Source organism: Dermacentor variabilis, unplaced genomic scaffold (genome assembly GCF_050947875.1).
Source record: "Dermacentor variabilis isolate Ectoservices unplaced genomic scaffold, ASM5094787v1 scaffold_18, whole genome shotgun sequence".
Lineage (NCBI taxonomy): Eukaryota > Metazoa > Arthropoda > Arachnida > Ixodida > Ixodidae > Dermacentor > Dermacentor variabilis.
Genome location: NW_027460346.1, coordinates 7,986,673 through 8,005,888, shown reverse-complemented (window position 1 = coordinate 8,005,888; position 19,216 = coordinate 7,986,673). Strand labels below are relative to the sequence as shown.

Here is a 19,216-nt window from a genome sequence, read left to right as displayed (position 1 = left end):
ATTTTTTTCCTCTGCTGCACGACGATTTATTTTGAAAAATAAAGATACCAATACACTTCGGTGGTAGTTTTGTCGCTGTTCTCCTGTGTATGCCGGCAGGCGGCCGGAATATAATCGGTCGGGGTTAATCGCAATTGCTCTTTGGTCGAACACAAAGTCACAAGATGTCGCCACGAAAGCTGCTTCACCCGCTCGTGTCTGCGCATTGCGTATATCGCAATGCTTTCCGTCCAACACTGCGATGTCCACTAGTTGATTTATTCTCTGCTAAACCTTTCAGATGAAAAAGCTTCAAAAACGGATGGCGAAACTTTTACTTGAAGCGAGTTCGCGGCATCACTGCCAAGGACGACCTCACGCCGGCTCGTGCGACGCTCTCGTCCTCCTCGAGTAATCGGACCAGTGCGCCAGCCTCGCCGAGAAGGCGCAAGCCTTCTGGCGAGCCCGCGCCGCCGCGTCCGCGTGCGCCGTCGGCGATGCAAATGCGGGCCAGCACTGCTGCTGCGCGGGGCTCGCCGCGCAGCCTAGCACGGCCGCTGCGTCGGAGACGCTGGGCGGTGGCGTCGAGTATTCGGCCCGGACGCCTCCCCTCATCGACGGGCAGTGCAGCGGCTGGAACGTGTCGTCGCCGCCCATGGCCACTCGCAGGGACGCCGGCGCTCGCTCTTCGTGAAGCAGCGGCCGCGAGCTTAGCCACGACCTGCACGCCGCATCGTCCACCGTGACTGGATGCCGGTGAGCGACGCAAGAGGCCGAAGGTGCTGGAAAGGAAGAAGAAAGATGGATGCCAGCGCTTTTGTGCGTGGTGTACTGCCTTTGCCATAGTCGCGAGAGAATATGCATGCACGCCTGACTGCATTGCAACCGCGTACTCTTGGCTCCGCGTGAAATACATCTCGTGTTCCAACGCTTCAAATATAGAATATATGATTTATAGCATTACGCTAGATGTCTTGATCATATAGGTATTAATGCGCATAACCCGATGCTCTCGCTTTTTATAAGCAACTTGCAGTTATACGACGTGAATCACACGAAAGGCAATAGTAAGGTTGACCATTATTCGAGCGTTCCATTCCTGAATTTGTGGCTTAATGGAAGCTGGCACGCGCGCACGGGCTGTCACTTTTCTAAGCGAATTATTCCTGTGCGACGTACTGTACCAGCTAATCATCTCAAAAAAGCTAGGCGGCAGTTGGCGTTGGCGCGGGCAACCATGAGCCTTTAAAACACTGATTTACCATCTGCGGCTCGCTGCCGCGTACACAAAACACTTTCAACATAAAAAAGTGTACTTGTGGCAATGCTGATGAACATGTACAGCCTCTTCTGCCAGAATGTCCGCGACATGACGCGCGCAGACGACGCTTAGCACTTGATTTAGTGGCATGAGATCGCAGGCCCTTCAGCCCCAGGAAGATCTTAGGTCCTTGGTCAACATACTCATCGCAAAGACGAGCGTTGCTGGCACTTCAAAGATGTCTACTAGCGAGCGATATTCTCGGAGAGTATTGAGTAGAGTGTTTAAATGTGATAGCGCATTCTCTTTTTCTTTTACCCGACTTTGGCCAATCCAATGCCTGGTTTTTTTACTTTCATAAGAATTTAGTCCATGATTGCTTATGTGCCCTGATATAGTCTAACTAAGTGACCGGTGTTTGTGTTTACTTTAGTGCACATATGTGACTGGACCTTGTGGTGCGGTATACCTTATAGTTGACTTTCAGATTTAGTGTGGTATTAGTGCACTTGCGTCGCTGGACTTTGCGTTTTTATGATTTCACTATTTTTATCATGATTATTCCTTTTGAAATCCCTACGTGAAAAAGAGTAGCCGGCGCCAATTTATAGGCGACATCATCTCCTAAATACCATATAATAAAAAAGAAGTATGCGAGCGAACTGGCCTAGAGCATCGGGGTAGTATCACTGGGCGACCCTGTCCCGATTCCACCATCGGAGAAGTTTTAACGCGACGGCGTTAAGGCAGAAAATTCCCGTGCCGGCGTCCTGCGCCGGTGTCCCGGTGAGCGGAAATTCCCCTATATATTTAGGTATACGTAATGCCACGTCTTGCTATATGGCACGCGGTATGTGCTGGTTATATTGCCACGCCATTAAATCACTGAAGTTGCTCATACCTTGTCTTACATTCTTGACAAAATTACTGCTCGGAGTTTTGAGAATAAAAGCCCACAACCAAATTTCATGAAACAAAACAGTGAACGCATGTCTTATATGTTAAATCTTCTCACGCTGAAGCATTACAAGTGCGAAAGAATAACGAAAACCTGAAAATGACGTAATTTTCTTGGCGTAGCTGCGCGCTACCTCCGGGATCGGCCCACGCAAGAGACCGCGTTTCTACCCGATAGCTTGCCTTCGTGCATTGCGTTCGCTGCCAGCGTTTCCCTATAGTAAACGTTACGGTTACATAAGCTGCAGTTGCGGGGAAGCGTGAGCAGCAGTCAGGGATCTTTGAATGTTATCGCGTTCTATACTCGTACAGGCGAAGCTCCTCCAAGTTTTAGAGCGAAGCTTTCTTTGTCTCTTCAACCCATTTTGCGGCCGCTGGCTGCTGCCGCCTTTCCGATCATACAACTTGGAATATGGGAGCGGGACGACGACGCCGGTCGCTCATCGGCAGCGAGAAACGTGAAGATCATATGGAAGAAGCCAGAAGCGCAAGAGCTCGAGACGTTGAGCGTTTCTTGTTGCATCTGGAATTTCTCGCCGCACGCCCTGCTTATCACCGCTGTGCCATGCAAACACGATCAACAAGAGTACACTCGAGTAGATGCGTCGCATGAGACCATTTGGTGTTCGCTTGCTGTAGTCATGGCGCGACGTTCGTGCAACCATGTGAAATAGCCCTAGCTGACGTCGCAGCGCCGATTGCTAACAGTGGAATTACTGAGGGTGCATAACGCGAATACACTCCGTAAGTCGTGCCAGCGGTGTGCAGACCGAAAAAGCAGACACTTGAGCAGCACCTAATAATTTTAACGTGCATTCGCGCTGCGTTGATACGGACGCGGCCCCTGCGTCCAAACATTCACGTCATTGTGTTAAACTTGCGTAAACATTGTGCTCCATTTGCGTCATTATTGTTAAGCTTGCATGCCAGTTGCTTTAACATTTCTGTAAGCATCAAACAAAGTTTCGCCTATCACTGATTCCCGTATATATGCGTACGGTCCCCCGATCTTTACTTTTATAATCTTATTTTTTTAGCATCAGCTCCTGGAACGGGAACGGTGACGCATGGTTTGGTCCACCGTCCAAAATTGCTTTGTTGATTCCAATGGACTGACTTGTTAAATCAGTTATATAGTCTCCGCTGGGCTGCAGACTTTATAACTGGGAAGCACTTACCGGAATCCATATTGAAATTTCTGTATGGCACAGTACTAGACAGACGACCTTAAAAGGGCCACAGTGTTAGGGACATATGTGCAACCCTTCTTCCTTCCTCCTCCTACTTATCATAAATCACTCCTCATACTGATCAGCTGCCTTGTCATATCATAACGATCGCTTTCAAGATAGAGCCCGCCGCAGAGAGTGACTTCGTGCTACCTGTTGCTTCCACGCGAACGAAGCGGCGCGAACACAGCGCTCACGAAGCTCTCAGCACAAACCACACCCTGGCCCTTTCGCAGATCGCCTTCAAGATATAGGCCCGAGCGTCTCTCTTCAACGTGAAGCGGCGAAAACCTAGCGCGCGAAGTTATCAGCAGCCTGCACATTCTGTCCGCATCGCAGATCGCTTTCAAGATATGGTCCGCGCTGCCGTGTCATACGAAACTGCAGCCGGTGTGCGGTTGATCACGGTTCATATTGGTTCGACGCGAATGGATAAGGCGCTAAAGAGCGATACCGGCTCGTAATGATCGGAACGTCATCAGCGCACCCGGCGCCGCCACCTGCAGTACCTTGCTTGCGTCATCAATTCACCTTGCGCCGCCGTCCGCAGCAGTTCGTGTCCTCGCAGCGCTGTCGTTTATACTGGTCCGTTCAAGTTTCATAACATTGATAATCACATCTGGCTACGCGGAGGGGAGCAAGTGGCAGAATGCCTACGTATACTTAGACAACTCCCAGAGGAGTTTCTGCGTGAATGTTTACAATTTTCTCTCTCTCCCGACGGAAGGTCACTATTCCACAACGGAATAAGAATGGCAACAAAAGAAATGGCACCCGATAACCTGTATGTGATATTGTGACGTTCATGCCTCAGAAGCTTGCGCTGCGTGCATCCGTAAATCGTTGAAAAGCTTTCTTTGAAACTCGCTTCCTCGTAATAAGCAATCTTCTGCGACAAGGCCCTTTCAGCGACTTCGTTCACATTGCAAACAACAATTTGTATATTATTTTTGGCACTTATGCATGCGCGTTATCAAATAAATTCCGGCGGAACCCACCTCACGATGACTGTCGATGTTAATCCAATTGGCAGTCAAACAATGTAGATATCCACTATGGAATTATAAAGAGACATCTTAGTGACAACGCGCTGACGACTTTACTGATTTGTTGATTCCTTCTTCATCGCTTCGGTACCATCCCATATGGCGCCTACTAGGGGACGGTGGATCGAGAAGTATATAGAACATGTATATGAGGTCTCTGAAGCCGTCAAGCCCATTACTGAAGACTGGCCTAGTAGCTGTCGATAGGTCCTTCGGGGACTGTGGTGTACAGTGCCTAGGAAGGACTACTGAAGATACAGTGGAGCCACACTTTGATGTAGCTTTTGCGAACGATGCCCGATGTACAGACGGACTTTAGTGCCTTCATCTTCTTGAGGTTGATGTAAATGGCCATGTCATCGAACACGTTGTGTGTGCCATGACATAGCCACTTTATCATGTGGTCAACCTTATCATGTGATCGATCTCCACCGTTTACTACTTGGCCTACTCATTGTCCACCATGCATAAGGCGTCTTATGCGCAGGTACGGGGTGCGTGGCGACACGATCGAGACGTTTACTTGATCTCGTTTAGATGATGGTAAATGTGAAGGTTTTGTATGGCATCTCAAACCGTTGCATTTGGAGAGTTGTGGAACTTTTTCCGCCGTGAAATTGGTCTTGCAGCCAGAGCAGAAAACTAATTGGGTGAGATCTTCGGAAGTGAACACTTCCACGAGCACTGATACGTACCTATCTTAGATGTAGGGGACGCCTGATGCCTAGCGTAGACGTTGCAGACACTACATTAAGCAGCAAACTTGTCCTCGAAGAAGTGCATGCTTCTTGCATTACTTGTCCGCCAGTCTGAAGCGATATTTAATTTGAAGTGTTTTGTATTCTCTTAAAACTGACTTATTATTAGTTATCTTTTCTTTTTTACACAAATGTACATTTCCTATCAAAATGTACCACTCTGCTATGGTCTAACTTAGATCGCAGTATTCATAAATAGATAAATAAATAAATAAAATAAAAGATGGTTGGCGAGTTGCGTGCCGCTGTTGAGTCTGGGCGTGTCGTTGCTGTTGCAGTAGATGTTCGTGGTTTGCAGTGATACGCTGACGCTCAGCCTGCCGCATTTGGTGCAATCGCCTCTATCTGACATCCCGCTGTGAATCAGCGGCGTATCGACGGCGACCGGCCTCAGCAAGACACAGTTTCCTCTCTTCAACCTGTAGAGGTGTTAAGGCAACTACTGAAAGGGGGGCACTACATGTAAGCAGTTTTATATATAATTTTGAACGAGGTCATTTATACAGAAGTCTGCTGCACTGTAATTTGGTCGTTTGTTTCCCTGAGTTTGCTGTCGCTGACGTCTCCTCTTGCGCCTCGCTTTCTGTATTCCTTTTTCACATTCATAATACATTTTGCATATTGAAGAAGTCTGCGAGCACAGCCTTTGTTTACATCGACATTTACAACCACACATCGTTGTAAGCTTCGAATATTGTGGAAACAGCGCATTGCTGATATGAAAAAATGATGTCAAAACGTAGCAAAACATACATATCTGCGCATATAAACCGCGTTGCTCCACCCTGATACGAGTCATTATGAACGGCCGAGCCACTTAGACAAAGGCAACTGTGATGCAGACACACATTTACGTGCTGTTGTTACTGATTCTCGCTTTTGTTTAACTTCTTCATACTCACAGTAGGCGCCGTTTGGCAAACGCCGTTTTCAGAGGAGCACATTGCCATATGTACACTACGACGTTCTTTAGCTGTGTCGGTATTCGCATTTTTGTAGCATACTAGAACATGAACATCTGTATCACGCTACAAGATATACGATACACAAAGCACGGACATTGCTCAGTGTGCTCAATTCGTGTAACTTCCCTTGTCAACTAAGAAGGCAAGAAATGCTGCCAAGTTACTTTTATAACCCTCTTAACTTCGTCAGCCCTTGCTTTCTCTTCTTTGAGGCCCTTGTCGAAACCTCGAATTAGATTAATTGCTAGTAGATGTCACAATTGTAGCTTTAGTGCCGTGGTAAGTTACGTTTAGTGGAACTTCTTGTGGAGCGTCCTGTGCCTTTAAAAGGTCTCTTCACCCGACCCCATTGCTAACTTTATTTATACACTGGAAGTTCTAATATACCGCCTAGGGATCGTTTTACCGAAATAATTATTAAAGGGACACTAAAGGTTACCAGAAAGTCAAGTTAAAGTGATAAAGCAATGCTCTAGAACGTCTAAGGCGTCAATATAATCGCGAACAGAGCTTTAGTAACCGAGAAATTCAGGTAAATGCAAGACAGGATTTGAGACCCCCCAGCGACATTCCTCTACTAGCCCGATGACGAACGCACTCCTCATCATAACTTATGTCACTAGTACTCAACTATCGTATTAAAAACATTATTTCATTGGATTATAAGACGGAAGGAAATGGTACTTGTCTACTTCAATTCGATTCTAAGAAAAAATAACATCTTGACGTTACCCTTCAGTAGTATGGGTGGTCGAAAGGTTTCGTTTTCGCTCGACTCTGCGCGCTCGACTCTGCGCCGCGCGTGCTTTGGAGCTTCAGTTGTTTCGTTGTCGCGTTGTGCTGCGCTGGTTCCGCTGGCTCGCGAAACTTGCATTTGGCACAAGCAGCGAGTATGCCACGTCCATGTGATGTCGTGGGATGCGCGAATGGTCCGCGGAACTTGGCCAAGGGTAGTTGCAGCGACGAATCCAACATTCGTTACGTTACTTATCACTGTGTGCCAACGACTGAACCTCTCCGTTCGAAGTGGTTAAGTGCCGTACCTCTGCCACAGCGCGCTGGCAAAGAGCCGAAAAATCCCGTAGTGTACTCGCTGCATTTTCGTCCAGAGGATTACGAGTTGAACGCCTACTTACTGAAGTCGCGTGAAGTGCCTTTCAAAGCAGGCTGTCGTCGTAGTAGTACGCAACGACGCCGGCAGCGCGAGCTCTCAACAGCAGGTCACGTTCATCAGTGCTTAAATCGCTGAACTCGAGCCGAGCATCGCGAGCTAATGTGTCGTTGTCAGGGTCATCCATCGCAACGAGCGTCGATGTTGGCGTCATAAAATAACCAGCTTATCGCCGTGCGCTTTCCTTCCGCTAGCCACCATAGTTACGCTTTCGCGCTGCTGTCGGCTCTGTCTTGGCTCTGTTTCTGGCCGCGCGTTTGCGTTTTGTGCAGAAAAGCTGTAGCGCCGTCTGCGGGAGCCGTTTTACTCACCGACGGCGCAACGTCACTATGAGACCATGACGTCAATACTCCTCGATTGGAGGGCGGGTGATTTGAACTGCGCTAGAGGTACGCGGACGCTTCAGAACGCATTTTCTCTTAAAGTAAGTCTCTTCTTCGCACGAAACAAGCGTTTCGAGGCTTCTGGGGTGGTATTTCAACAGTCCACGTTGACTTAATATTGACCTTTACTGTCCCTTTAAAGTCGGTTTATTATTGTAAGAATCCTATGCCTCTCCGTTTTCGTTTTTAACATGACAATTACATCACATCACGCCCCTCGCTGCACCTGGACGAAGCTCATGCTGCAGCCCGCGTTCGGCGATTGAGGGCAACTGATGCTACGAGCCCCAGTGTCCCCTTTAATGATGGACCTCAATTACAAGCGAGATCCCCCTCGACTGTCTGCGTGACAAAGTTAAAAATCTGTCATGCGAAAGCGAACAAGCGCGACTTGCTTGACTTTGCCAACAACAGCAGTGGTGCACGCTTGTGTGTCCCTTTTTTTTTTTTTTCATTTGCACTACCTACTCGGAACTGTGTAGAATTTCCCGGGCGAGTCGTTTTTGAGGCTGTCGTGGCGCTGAACGGCAGGCTTGTGCGAATAAATGCGCGGGAGACACCCCAATTCTTGCTGCCCATACTCCAGTACACGTGACAGCAACGCGACCGCGCGCGCTTGCGACTTCATTTGCTCCCGCGCGCTGCCCTCGATCCTCAGCAGCGTCCGTATAGCGCGGCCTGGCCCAGATTGGGGAGTCTATACCGGGGTCAAGGGACCGCGTATACGATTCACGAGACGAACCATGCCTCTCCTAATTTAAATTTTTTTCTTCTGCTCCTTTGCTGTGGCGCATACCTTGTGGCGGAGTTGCGCGTTCCGCATTGGACGATTTACCGAAATAATGTGTCATGAATTGACGTTGCTTGGACTGTGTTTACGTCGCAGCATTTGTGCGTATTACCTCGACTCTCTTGCTGGGAGTATTGGTTTCTGAGAGATAAGACGCGCAGTGTTTGGATCGAAATTTCGAGTGGTTGAAATTTCAGCGCAGCGCTGGAACGATTTGCAGACACGGTCGCCAGCGCGTGAAGTACGCGCTGGGCTTGTGTGTTTAAAATGGTCAGACCTGGCGAAGGGCCCTTTAACATCCTATTGCTGTTAGTTTTCAGCTGGATAGTCAGATTCCACCAGTTTTTAGCATTGAAGCTGCTGTGACGTGTATACCTTCCCCTCGACGTTGTCGCTGGACACGCCTTAGGTCGTCGCTTGGTGCATCTTGCAAGTTCTCTCCTGCATCCGCAGACTCATTTGAGCGGACTTTCGAAGCTGTGTGGCCTGCATGGCACAAATAAATAAATATTGCACGTGTGCTACTTAGATATGATGGTTTAGAAGAAAACTAAATGGTTAATAAAGAAAATGGAACATTAGAGCGACAAATTATTGCGAGCGTACCCATGCCTCTTGCTATAGTCAGCGGCTAGTAACTTTTGCTTATCAGACATTAACTTTTTTTTTTCGGCTTTTAACGTACCAGGGATGTGCTTTCAAACAGGCCCAACGCAGCAAAATTAAAATAACGGCCCATAATCACCAATACTTCTTTTTTTTTGCGTGAGAGCTGTTCGTAACGACCTGTCGTGATAATCAGCGAATTGATGAAGACAAATGGATGTCACCACAATCAAGGGCTCCGAAGAAAACAAAAGGGTCCTTGGATTTCCAAGCTTGGGAGTTTCTTCCCGGACCCCCGGTAGTTCCCTCTATACCAAGTCGGTGACCGGAAACCTCCGACGCTCTCCGGCCATCGATAACGTTGCGTACTGAAGAGTGCTGACGCTTGGCGAAGGGAAAATTAACTTCGTTAGTTTTGCATTTTTGACGTTATTAGGCCAAGAAGAAAAATAAATACGAAAAGAATCGCCAGACGACAGCAAAACGCGCGCTGGCTTGAAAAGTCTCAGGAATTGCTTTTTCACACCTCAGCCCTGCGGCTGTTTTACTCAGTTATTTTCCCTCTTTCGCTCGACGAGGCAATTCAATGTCCTGCTCTCGGCCAATTGGAATTGCAGAGCATTCCGCAAAATCCCACCCATGGTGTCGCACCAACTAGCAGGACTCTGCCTCTGGTGTCTAGCCTTCGACCCGCAATCGATGCAAAAAAGATACAATTTCAAATGAAATTGGGTAGACCCTGTTCTACGGCAATTGTCAGCGGTGGCTTTTTGTAGGCTGGGCTGTCGGCACCGTATCCAATGAATGTGGAAGGCGGTTGTGGTCACCTTGAAGGGAGGTTCTTTGTCTGTCAATAGTCTGCGCAGGGCCCCGTCGTTGTACAGACATGAGCTGGTACTTCGAGTGAAGCACAAAAATACTGGCGTAGCCATTTAGAGACGCACATGGCCGATGACCCATTGCAGTTTAGAAATTGTGTCGTTCTTCAGCTCTCGGTCGTTGAACAGAAGAAGACGCGACACATGATCACTTGTCAGTTATCTTGAGGTGACTCTGGTAATTCGTCGCCAGCTCTTTGGTGTCGAAAAGACGATGAAGCGTGGATGGCATTCCATATCTTCACGCTCGCCGATGAAGCACCCTATGTCCAGAGGAGTGCCAGCTGCAACAGCACCGAGCAACGGCAGCTGACGCTCGGCGGGTCGTATCTAACAGGATTCTACAGAGAAAGGACAAACAAGCGCCTATATCATTACTTCTTTAGTAACCCTTTTAGAGCGCAGTTACGCGCCCGTTCCTGCGGCGAGCGTCGGCGTCGGCATCCTATGTATACCTCGTAACCGAGCGAACGACCACAGCGAAAGATGAGAGAGAACGCGGAATGCAGCGGGCGGGGGGGGGGGAGATGAAAAAAGCAGCGAGAGCGAGGAGAGCGCGAGGAGGAAAGCGGAGGAGGAGGGTACGGCGAAATCGTGAGAAGAAAAGCGCAGTGCCGCGCATGAGGGGCATTGCGGCGACGATCGCTACGATATAGCGACAGAGCGACAGAGAAGCGCGCGTCGTCTGTGTGTACACAAAGCGCTGCGTGAGCGAAGGTTGTCTTCGGCGGCGGCTGCGAATCACGCCCACGCGTCACCCACGCGCTTCCTCTCGCGATCTCACCATTAGCGAGGCCGTCGCGCCACACCTCGCTCTGTTTGCAACGAGCCGCACGAGACAGATTGGCCGCGCCAGCCACTATATCGCGAAATGAAAACACGTAAACAGCTGCGCTCCAATTTCGCATTAGGGAGTATCGTAATCGTCGGTTATTTTTTTTTCTCTGCTGTTTTCACCCCTGGAGAAGAACCAGATGAAATTTCCTTTTTAACGACAGCGGAAAAGGTTATAAAGTTGTACAAAACATCCCACTTAACAAGGAGCACACACATAGTTTCAGACTCCAAAGTACATCCTTGGTGTGTGTGGCAGGCTGCAGAAACTACCTCTGAGCAGTAGCGAGGAGTGGGAGAGGGGAGGAGGAGGGGCTGGGCAGTTCGCATTCGGGAGGGGGGCGGGGGGAGGCACGTTGTGCTTCCCTCTGCTACGTCACTGCCTCTGGGAAACGGTCATCGTCGTACCGTATTTCCGTGTGGCTTGCGGCTGGCCGTACGAAAACCGGAGGCCGCGAAGATTAATTACCTGTGGCGCACTTGCGGATAGAAAAGCCTGTAAAGGGCAGCGGATCTCGCCATGGACTCACGGACGGACAGCATTTATTGCGACTGGCGGTTTAATCTTAATGTTACGGAAAATATTTATCTTGCGCTTACCGCCGCTTTGTTAGCGCCCAAATTTCGCATCAGTATTGCATTTTTAATCCTTGTCGTCCAATACAACACTCGAAATCGCTGCTTGACTGCTTGGGCAAGCTACCGCCGGTAAACTCAAATCACGTCTACGCAGCTGCTCGATTACGACAGTGCTATTTCTGAACGATTCAGGCAAGCAATGATGCCAAGTGTTATACGGCCAGCGTAATATGACGATTCTGTTCCGATACCATTCCTTTTCGCATCTTCCTCCGTGGTTCCAGCGGCGTCACACCCACGCTATGTCTAGGATTGTTAAGTCGTGAACGGTGAACGATAAGAAAGGAATTGAATGGAGCGAAAGGAATCCCTAGACTGCACCGGCCGTTCGTGTGAAATTTGAGCGAGTGCAATGCAAAAGTTAGCGCGAAATTTTTTTTTTCTTTTTTTTGAAGCTGTTGACAAAAGAACTCGTCGCTTTAGATAAGGACATTTCCTGAACGCTGGCCTGCGAGTCCATTGTAGGATGGCAAGATAAGTCTTCAGATTTCTGTGTTCCCGCTGTCTGAGACACTTGAGTTCAGTATAAAATGCAGAATTAAACCCAATGAGTTCGCATTTTGCGACATTCGACCATAATCGCAACTATGGGTGCGCATTTTGCATAGCTCGTCCCTTGTTTCGAGCTCCATCATCGCAGTATAGTGAAGATTCATCCTGAAATTTTCCTCTTTTTTTGATTCCCTTCTAGCTTGTTTACTTTTTTTATGAATTTCAGTCGTAGATTGAAGCTCTTGATGGTTCTTGGGTGGTGATCGTTTAAATGGTGATTTCTAAAAGCCGCGCTCAGTGCGTTTAAAACGCGAGCGATTTCTCGTACTTACTCACCTTCGCAACTATATTATAGTTAGCCGAGCTATGGTGAGTCGACTTCTTTTTCTCTATCAGTGAGTAAGCGCGGTTCGCTGCTCGAATGCGCTATTATTTAGACTTTGGTGAGTGTAGCGCTGTGCGATTTCTGGTTGCCTCTTCAGTTTATATCCTGGTGAGACTTTCGATACATACTGCACATTGCCTTGAATCCGTCACAAAAAAAAAAAAAAAACGCCGACCCCTCGAACGTGAACGAGATGTCAAGTGCACGCATGCGAAGTTGTATGGAAGTGGTTTCATCATATTCTTGCTTTCAGCTTTTGAGAAGACTTCACATGTATTTCATCTAGGCCATTGTGTCGTCGCAGATAATGAAAGGCATCGGTCATGTTTGCTTTGAATGGCGCGGGATTACATGAAAAAATGGTGAGTCAACAGCGGCTGATATCAAGGAATTAGTGTACCACGTGGTTTGTTGTTGAAACTGCACTACCTTGGGGATCGGCCAGATTTTATATACGGCACTGTCCCTGGGATCGAGCCACATTTTTAGTTGAGTAAAGCAACGCTTCCTGTTCTGGTTCTCTGCGTGCGCAGTTTGAACGAGCGCATTTGGTTTTAATCTCGGTCTGTTTGCGCTAATTACGCATTATTACTGCTCCGTGCACAGCTCTACACTAACTTGGTGCATCTTTCTTGCTCCAGGCTTCATTTTGACGCCTTTTTTCGTTGTCCTACGTGCTCTAGAATGCGCCAAATTGCCTTATTTTCACGAAAGTGGTCAGAAAGGGGCGGCCAGATACCCAAATCCCACAAAGTCCAAATCGATCTGAAGTCGCTAAAGAACACCTTGTTTTCAATGCCAAGATGCAGCATTAACATGCCAGTCCACCACGATGCTAAATCTTCTTCTTCGTGTTTAGGCAAATAAAAGCGGTTTTGAGCATACCAACACGGCGAAACGGTCACTGCACCCTGTCCGAGTAGGACATGGAAATGCTGATATCAGCATCCCACCATCGTTAGTACCCTACCAGACTGCGCCTGGTTATCCTCCCTGCCTTTTCCTTGTGCCTTTCTCTCTTTCTCTCTCTCACCTTCGCATTTACACAAAAACATGTTTTTTACATTTGCAATACGCTAGTAGGTAATAAGAACCAAATGTCCCAGGAGCACATATTTTGTGCCGTTTCGGGCACATTCAAGGTCTCATCCTGTTTTGGGTCCTTTCCTTGCCCCTTTCATAAGCACCGAAAAGAAACCACATGGGAAGAAGAGGGGAAGCAAGTCCCATCTTAAAACAAAACAGGTCCATTCGCGGGCTTGCCCTGGCGTTTTCGGGATCTCCTACCTTTGGCCGGACGGAAACCGTCGAACGTTTCTTCTTCGTCGTCTCTGCCGTTTTCCGCGTCGCTTTTTGCACTGCTGGCAGCGCTCACAGGGCCCATCTGCTTCTGCGTCTTGCGATGCTTGGCCCTCCTGTTCTTGAACCAGACCTACAAGCATAGAAGAATCGAATGAGTGCAATCATGCACGCCAAATGCGTTATTAAAACCCGCGGCCAGTATCTGACGTTGGCGCGCCGCGTTTGCGCATTCTCCCGTGCAGCAGCGCGCCCACGGCCACAGCGCGTGCGACGACCACTCTCGAGTCGAGCTGCACGCTGTACGCGTCTCTGGCGTGTTTCTCGCACGCCTGAGCATGGGTGTGAGCGTGTGGCACCTATAAGCGCTCAGCTAGCCTGCGCGTGCCATGGAAGGCTGGCCGGGCGGCATATATTGAAAATTTAGAAGGCACAGCGGGACCGCGGTTGAACGCGATTGGCTGAAACGCCACCGCTGAAGCTCGACGCCCTTTGCAATCGCTCTGAGAGTAGGCCGCGCCACCTAACGCCTTTTGCGGTAACCTAACCAAACCTGACCTAACCTCGACACGCAAAGGCAATAATCCGCACAGCCGGCATGACATCAGAGCGTCGCCGGCAGCGTTTCAGCCGTCGCGTTCAACCGCGGTTGCTAAGGCGGTTGCAGTGCCTTCTGGATTTTCAATATACGCGGCCGGGCAGTGCGCGCGCTTCGTCGCGGGCGCAGCGGCTCTGCGCTTGGACGTCACATTGTCGGAAGTCTGACGCTGACACCGATGAACGCGCCGTTACGTGTCCCGAAGAACCAGTAGACTGCGACAATGCAGCGAAGCTCACGCTATGACCGGCGAGCCCTGGGGCGACCGCGTCGCCGAGAGGATTTGTGAGTCGCGGCACCTTCCGAGGTTTCCCGAGCGGTAACTTGTCGCTATTCATGACTAGTACAGCCGCTGAATCGTGCCGCTTGTCCGATCCCGCTGTATTCCAAACGTTTGCCGCGAACCGTTAAGTCGCGAGGTTTATTTTTCCGAGCCTGTTTCTCCAGCTCTTGTCTAAGTTGAACAGTTTTCCAAGGGAGTCATCCCGATGCCGTGTATTGTTCCCACCGCCGATGATTTACCGCCGCGCGCAGGGCCTTGTTGCGACTCCGTCACGGCCGCTATATTATCGCGCCACTTCTTTAAAACTGGCTTTTTCTGGAAGTAAGCTAGTTCCATGTGCCCTGACTGAGCGTGTTTGTCGTCGGTGTGCTTCCGATTTATGCAACTCCCGTAGTCCCCTGAGCACTAACGCGAGCAAAACAGAAGAAACGCCATACACCGAGAACCACATAAAGAGCAAGAAAGATACGCATTAAGACGCTATCGATGGCAGATCTAGGAATGTCGCGGAAGCCAACGTTTCGACAGGAAGACTTGTCTCCGTCAAGGCAGCAACTCAGTCGTTACACCAGTCAGCGCAACTCTACTCTCCACGCGATCATATATACAGGAATACGAAATATTCTGAGTCGCCACCGCCACCTACAGCTAGCGCAGCAAGGCACGAGGCTGGTGTCGGCCACAGCTGACGCCATGCATCATTTCTGCTTTGGCTCCTACCTAAGAAGAGCCCTTAACAGTTGCCACTGTAGAAGAGAGAGCGATCGCGTACCTGAATCCGTGCCTCAGGCAAGTTGGTGGTGAGCGCGAGACTTTCACGCGTCCACACGTCCGGGTAGGGTGCCCGAGCGAAGCTGCGCTCCAGCGCCGACAATTGCTGCTGCGTGAAGGCCGTACGGCTACGGCGCTGCTTGCGTACCATGGGCCACGACAGAAAACTGCCTGCGAGTAAAGCAAAGTGTAGAGAGATGTTGGCCACTTTACAAGTCACCGCGATTCCCCGCCTTCTAGCAACTGATGGAAGGTTCAGGCTGACACATGTAGGTAATGCGCTTATCCTTTCAGAGTAATGAGGAATTGTAGCCATGCGGTATTATACTGTAGGATGCATGTAAACACACCTGGACGTATGCTGGACGTATGCTGGACCAAACGCCATACTCACTACAAGGAATCTGAATACGCTGTACTCATTCCTAAATGCAGACTGTTGGCCTTTTGAGCACCTTAGTCGCAATTTGTGAGTAAGTTGATGAACGATAACGATAATGAATGTACTATGGACATATACACTTACCTGATTAGTCGTCGCATCCTTATAGATTTCGTTTCGATTTCATTAAGGCCCCAATCTTCACTGCCCTAAAGTTATCGCACGTGCATTGTTTTCCTTCTTTCATGCTCAGACTGAGAATTATTGCATTTAACCACCACTGCGGGCAGTTTATTTCCGATCGAACAAAACATTTATAACAAAGAATGCTCGTAAAAAGTGTTTGCCTTTCTGTATATTTGCGTAAGGGAGCAAATGATCTGCGTTGTAAGGCGAGTTGGTATCAATGGTACATGTTTACTTCGTGCAACACAGATGAATGGAATTCAATAATGATGACAATAACTAATTGATCCCTTTGACGCTTATATAAGCGTGTGCTGGCAAATTGAGGATTCATCTCAATTTGAAGAGAAAAAGAGTAAAACTGGTCACGAAGAAACAGGCCAACCTAGAGGCAATAAGGGTAAAAGCAGACAAATGTAGGCTAGTGCTTGCAAACAAATTTGCAGCCTTAGAACAGAGAGATGATGATGATGATGAAGATGACATAGAGCTAACGAATGAAACCGTAACGAGGCTGGCTTCAGAGGCAGCAGCTGAAGTGGGAGGTAAGGCACCAAGGCAACTAGTAGGCAAGCTCTCCCAAATAACAAAGGACCTACGAGTAATAAAGAAACGACAAAGAATGAAAGTGATCAACTCAAAAGATAAGATAGAATTCGCGGAACTGTCAAAACTGATCAACAAGGCGAAAATAGGTGATATTCGAAATTATAACGTGAGAAAGACTGAGGAAGCCGTAACAATGGACGCAGCCTCAAATAAGTGAGAAGGGAACTTGGCATAGGACAAACGAAGATGTATACACGGAAAGATAAGCAGGGTTATATCATCAACAATATCGAAGAATTAATAAATGCAGCGGAAGAAGTCTATACTGACCTGTACAGTACCCAGAGGACTCAGGAGAACTCCATTCAAAACGATAATGAACAGGATACAGAAACTCCTCCTATAACTAGAGATGAGGTGAGAAGGGTCTTGCAAGACATGAAACGGGGAAAAGCGACAGGAGAAGGTGTAATAACAGTCTATTTTATCAAAGATGGAGGAGACATAACGCTTGAAAAACTGGCGGCTCCCTATACGAAATGTTTATCAACTGCAAGGGTCCCAAAAAACTGGAAGAATGCAAACATTATACTAATCTACAAAAAAAGGAGACATTAAAGAACTGAAAAATTATAGGCATATTAGCTTACGCCCAGTATTATACAAATATTTACCAAGATAATCTCGAATAGGATAAGGAAAACACTGGACTTGAGTCAACCAAGGGAACAGTCGGGCTTCAGGAAGGGATTCTCTACAATGGATGTGATCCATTATTGAGAATCAGGTTCTCAGGTTATCTAGAAATCCACTGAGTACAATAAACCTCTCTATATGGCTTTCATACATTACGAAAAAGCATTTGATTCAGTAGAGATACCCGCAGTAATAGAGGCATTGCGTAATCAAGGAGTACAGACAGCTTACGTAAACACATTGGAAAATATCTACAGAGATTCCACAGCTACCTTAATTCCACACAAGAAAAGTAGGAAGATACGTATAAAGAAAAGAGTCAAAGAAGGAGACACAATCTCTCCAATGCTATTCACTGCGTGCTTGAAACAAATATTCAAGCTATTAAACTGGGAAGGTTTAGGAGTAAGGATCGACGGCAAATACCTCAGCAACCTTCAGTTTGCCGATGACATTGTTCTATCCAGCAACACTGAAAACGAGTTACAACAAAAGATTGAGGACCTTAACAGAGAGAGTGTAAGAGTGGGGCTGAAGATTAATATGCAGAAGACAAAGATAATGATGAATAACCGGCCAATGTAACAAGAATTCAGGATCGCCAGTCAGCCTCTAGAGTCTGTGAAGGAGTACTTTTACCTAGGTCAACTCATCACAGGAAACCCTGACCATGAGAAGGAAATTCACTGAAGAATAAAAATGGGTTGGATCGCATACGGCAGACATCGGGAGCTCCTGACTGGAAGCTTACCGTTATCATTGAAGAGGAAGGTATACAATCAGTGCATTTTACCATTGCTGACATATCGGGCAGAGACTTGGAGACTGACAAAGAAACTTGAGAACAAGTTAAGGACTGCGCAAAGAGCGATGGAACTAAGAACGCTAGGCATAACTTTAAGAGACAGAAAGAGAGCGGTTTGAATCAGAGAGCAAACGGGTATAGACGACATTCTAATTGACATAAAGAGAAAAAGATTGCGCCGGGCAGGTCATGTAATTCGCAGAGTTGATAACCGTTGGACCATTAGGGTGACAGAATGGGCACCAAGAGAAGGGAAGTGCAGTAGAGGACGACAGAAGACTAGGCGGTGCGACGAAATTAGGAAATTTGCGGTTGCTGGTTGGAGTCGGTTGGCATGGGACAGGGGTGATTGGAGATCGCGGGGAGAGGCCTTCGTCCCGCGGTGGGCATAAAATAGGCTGCTGCTGATGATGATATGCGTGTCACATTTAGGCAGTCTTCTTGCTTTAAATCGACTCTCCCAGTGCCAGTTCCACATGTTCGCAGTATAGCTATTTCCCCACAATCGCAGCTGTAGTTGCAAGATGTGGGATGTTTGTGTGGGACAGCTGCGGGAACTCTGCTCACTTACCAGAAGCCCCGCCAAGCGACCAGGCTCCAGTACCGACGGCACCGTATGACGCCGCTGCAAACGATGGAGCGTGGCACCCTAGCCCCGCGGTGGCTGCAGGCGCCGCGGGAAAACCGTGTCGCCCCCAGGCTGCACCCAGACAGCTCGCTGTGGCCAGGCTGGCGCCAGCACTAGGGCCGGCCATCGAAAGCACAGTGGGTCCAGTTGCCCCCGGCTGCAGGGACCAACAGCAGGCGGCAGCGGCCGAGAACATATGTGCCCTGCGTAGTGGTGCAATGTTCAGTCACTGACTGACTGAGCGCTGTTCCACGCGTCGAGAGTGGCCGCGAGTGCACTGACGGCCTCAGTCAGCAGTAGAACGTCTTTCAATCGATTGCGAACGTCCCCAGTGAAACAGTACCATCGGCAATGACCAAACATTTATTTTTGTTTTCCTTACAATGTCACCTACACCGTCTGTGCGTTAGCCAAGCTGTTCAAAGAAAAAGAAAGGGGGAAAAATCACGGTGCAAGATACGGGGGAACAGGTGGGGGGGAAGTACGTATTCATTTAAAGCTTGCCTCGAGCAAGCGTCTTTTGTGGGATATGTAAGCATTTTATTAACGATAGCAATAGTTTTAGACGCAGCACACACGGAGCAGCAGCAGCACCAAAGTTGGAACTGCTGAGACTGACAAGCAACGCATTGTTTCTTACACCACG

At 48.4% G+C, this 19,216-nt stretch overlaps 1 protein-coding gene across 1 annotated transcript; it reads right to left on the bottom strand.

Annotated features, from left to right (window-relative positions):
• Positions 1-296: 296 nt before the first annotated feature.
• On the bottom strand, positions 297-18,825 carry LOC142568290 (homeobox protein otx5-A-like). Its single transcript, XM_075678278.1, has 4 exons — positions 18,514-18,825; positions 15,326-15,495; positions 13,661-13,805; positions 297-761 (listed from the first exon to the last, which is right to left on the bottom strand). Exons 1-4 carry the CDS (start codon positions 18,764-18,766, stop codon positions 355-357), a joined length of 975 nt encoding a protein of 324 aa, XP_075534393.1. The 5' UTR covers positions 18,767-18,825; the 3' UTR covers positions 297-354.
• Positions 18,826-19,216: the final 391 nt, after the last annotated feature.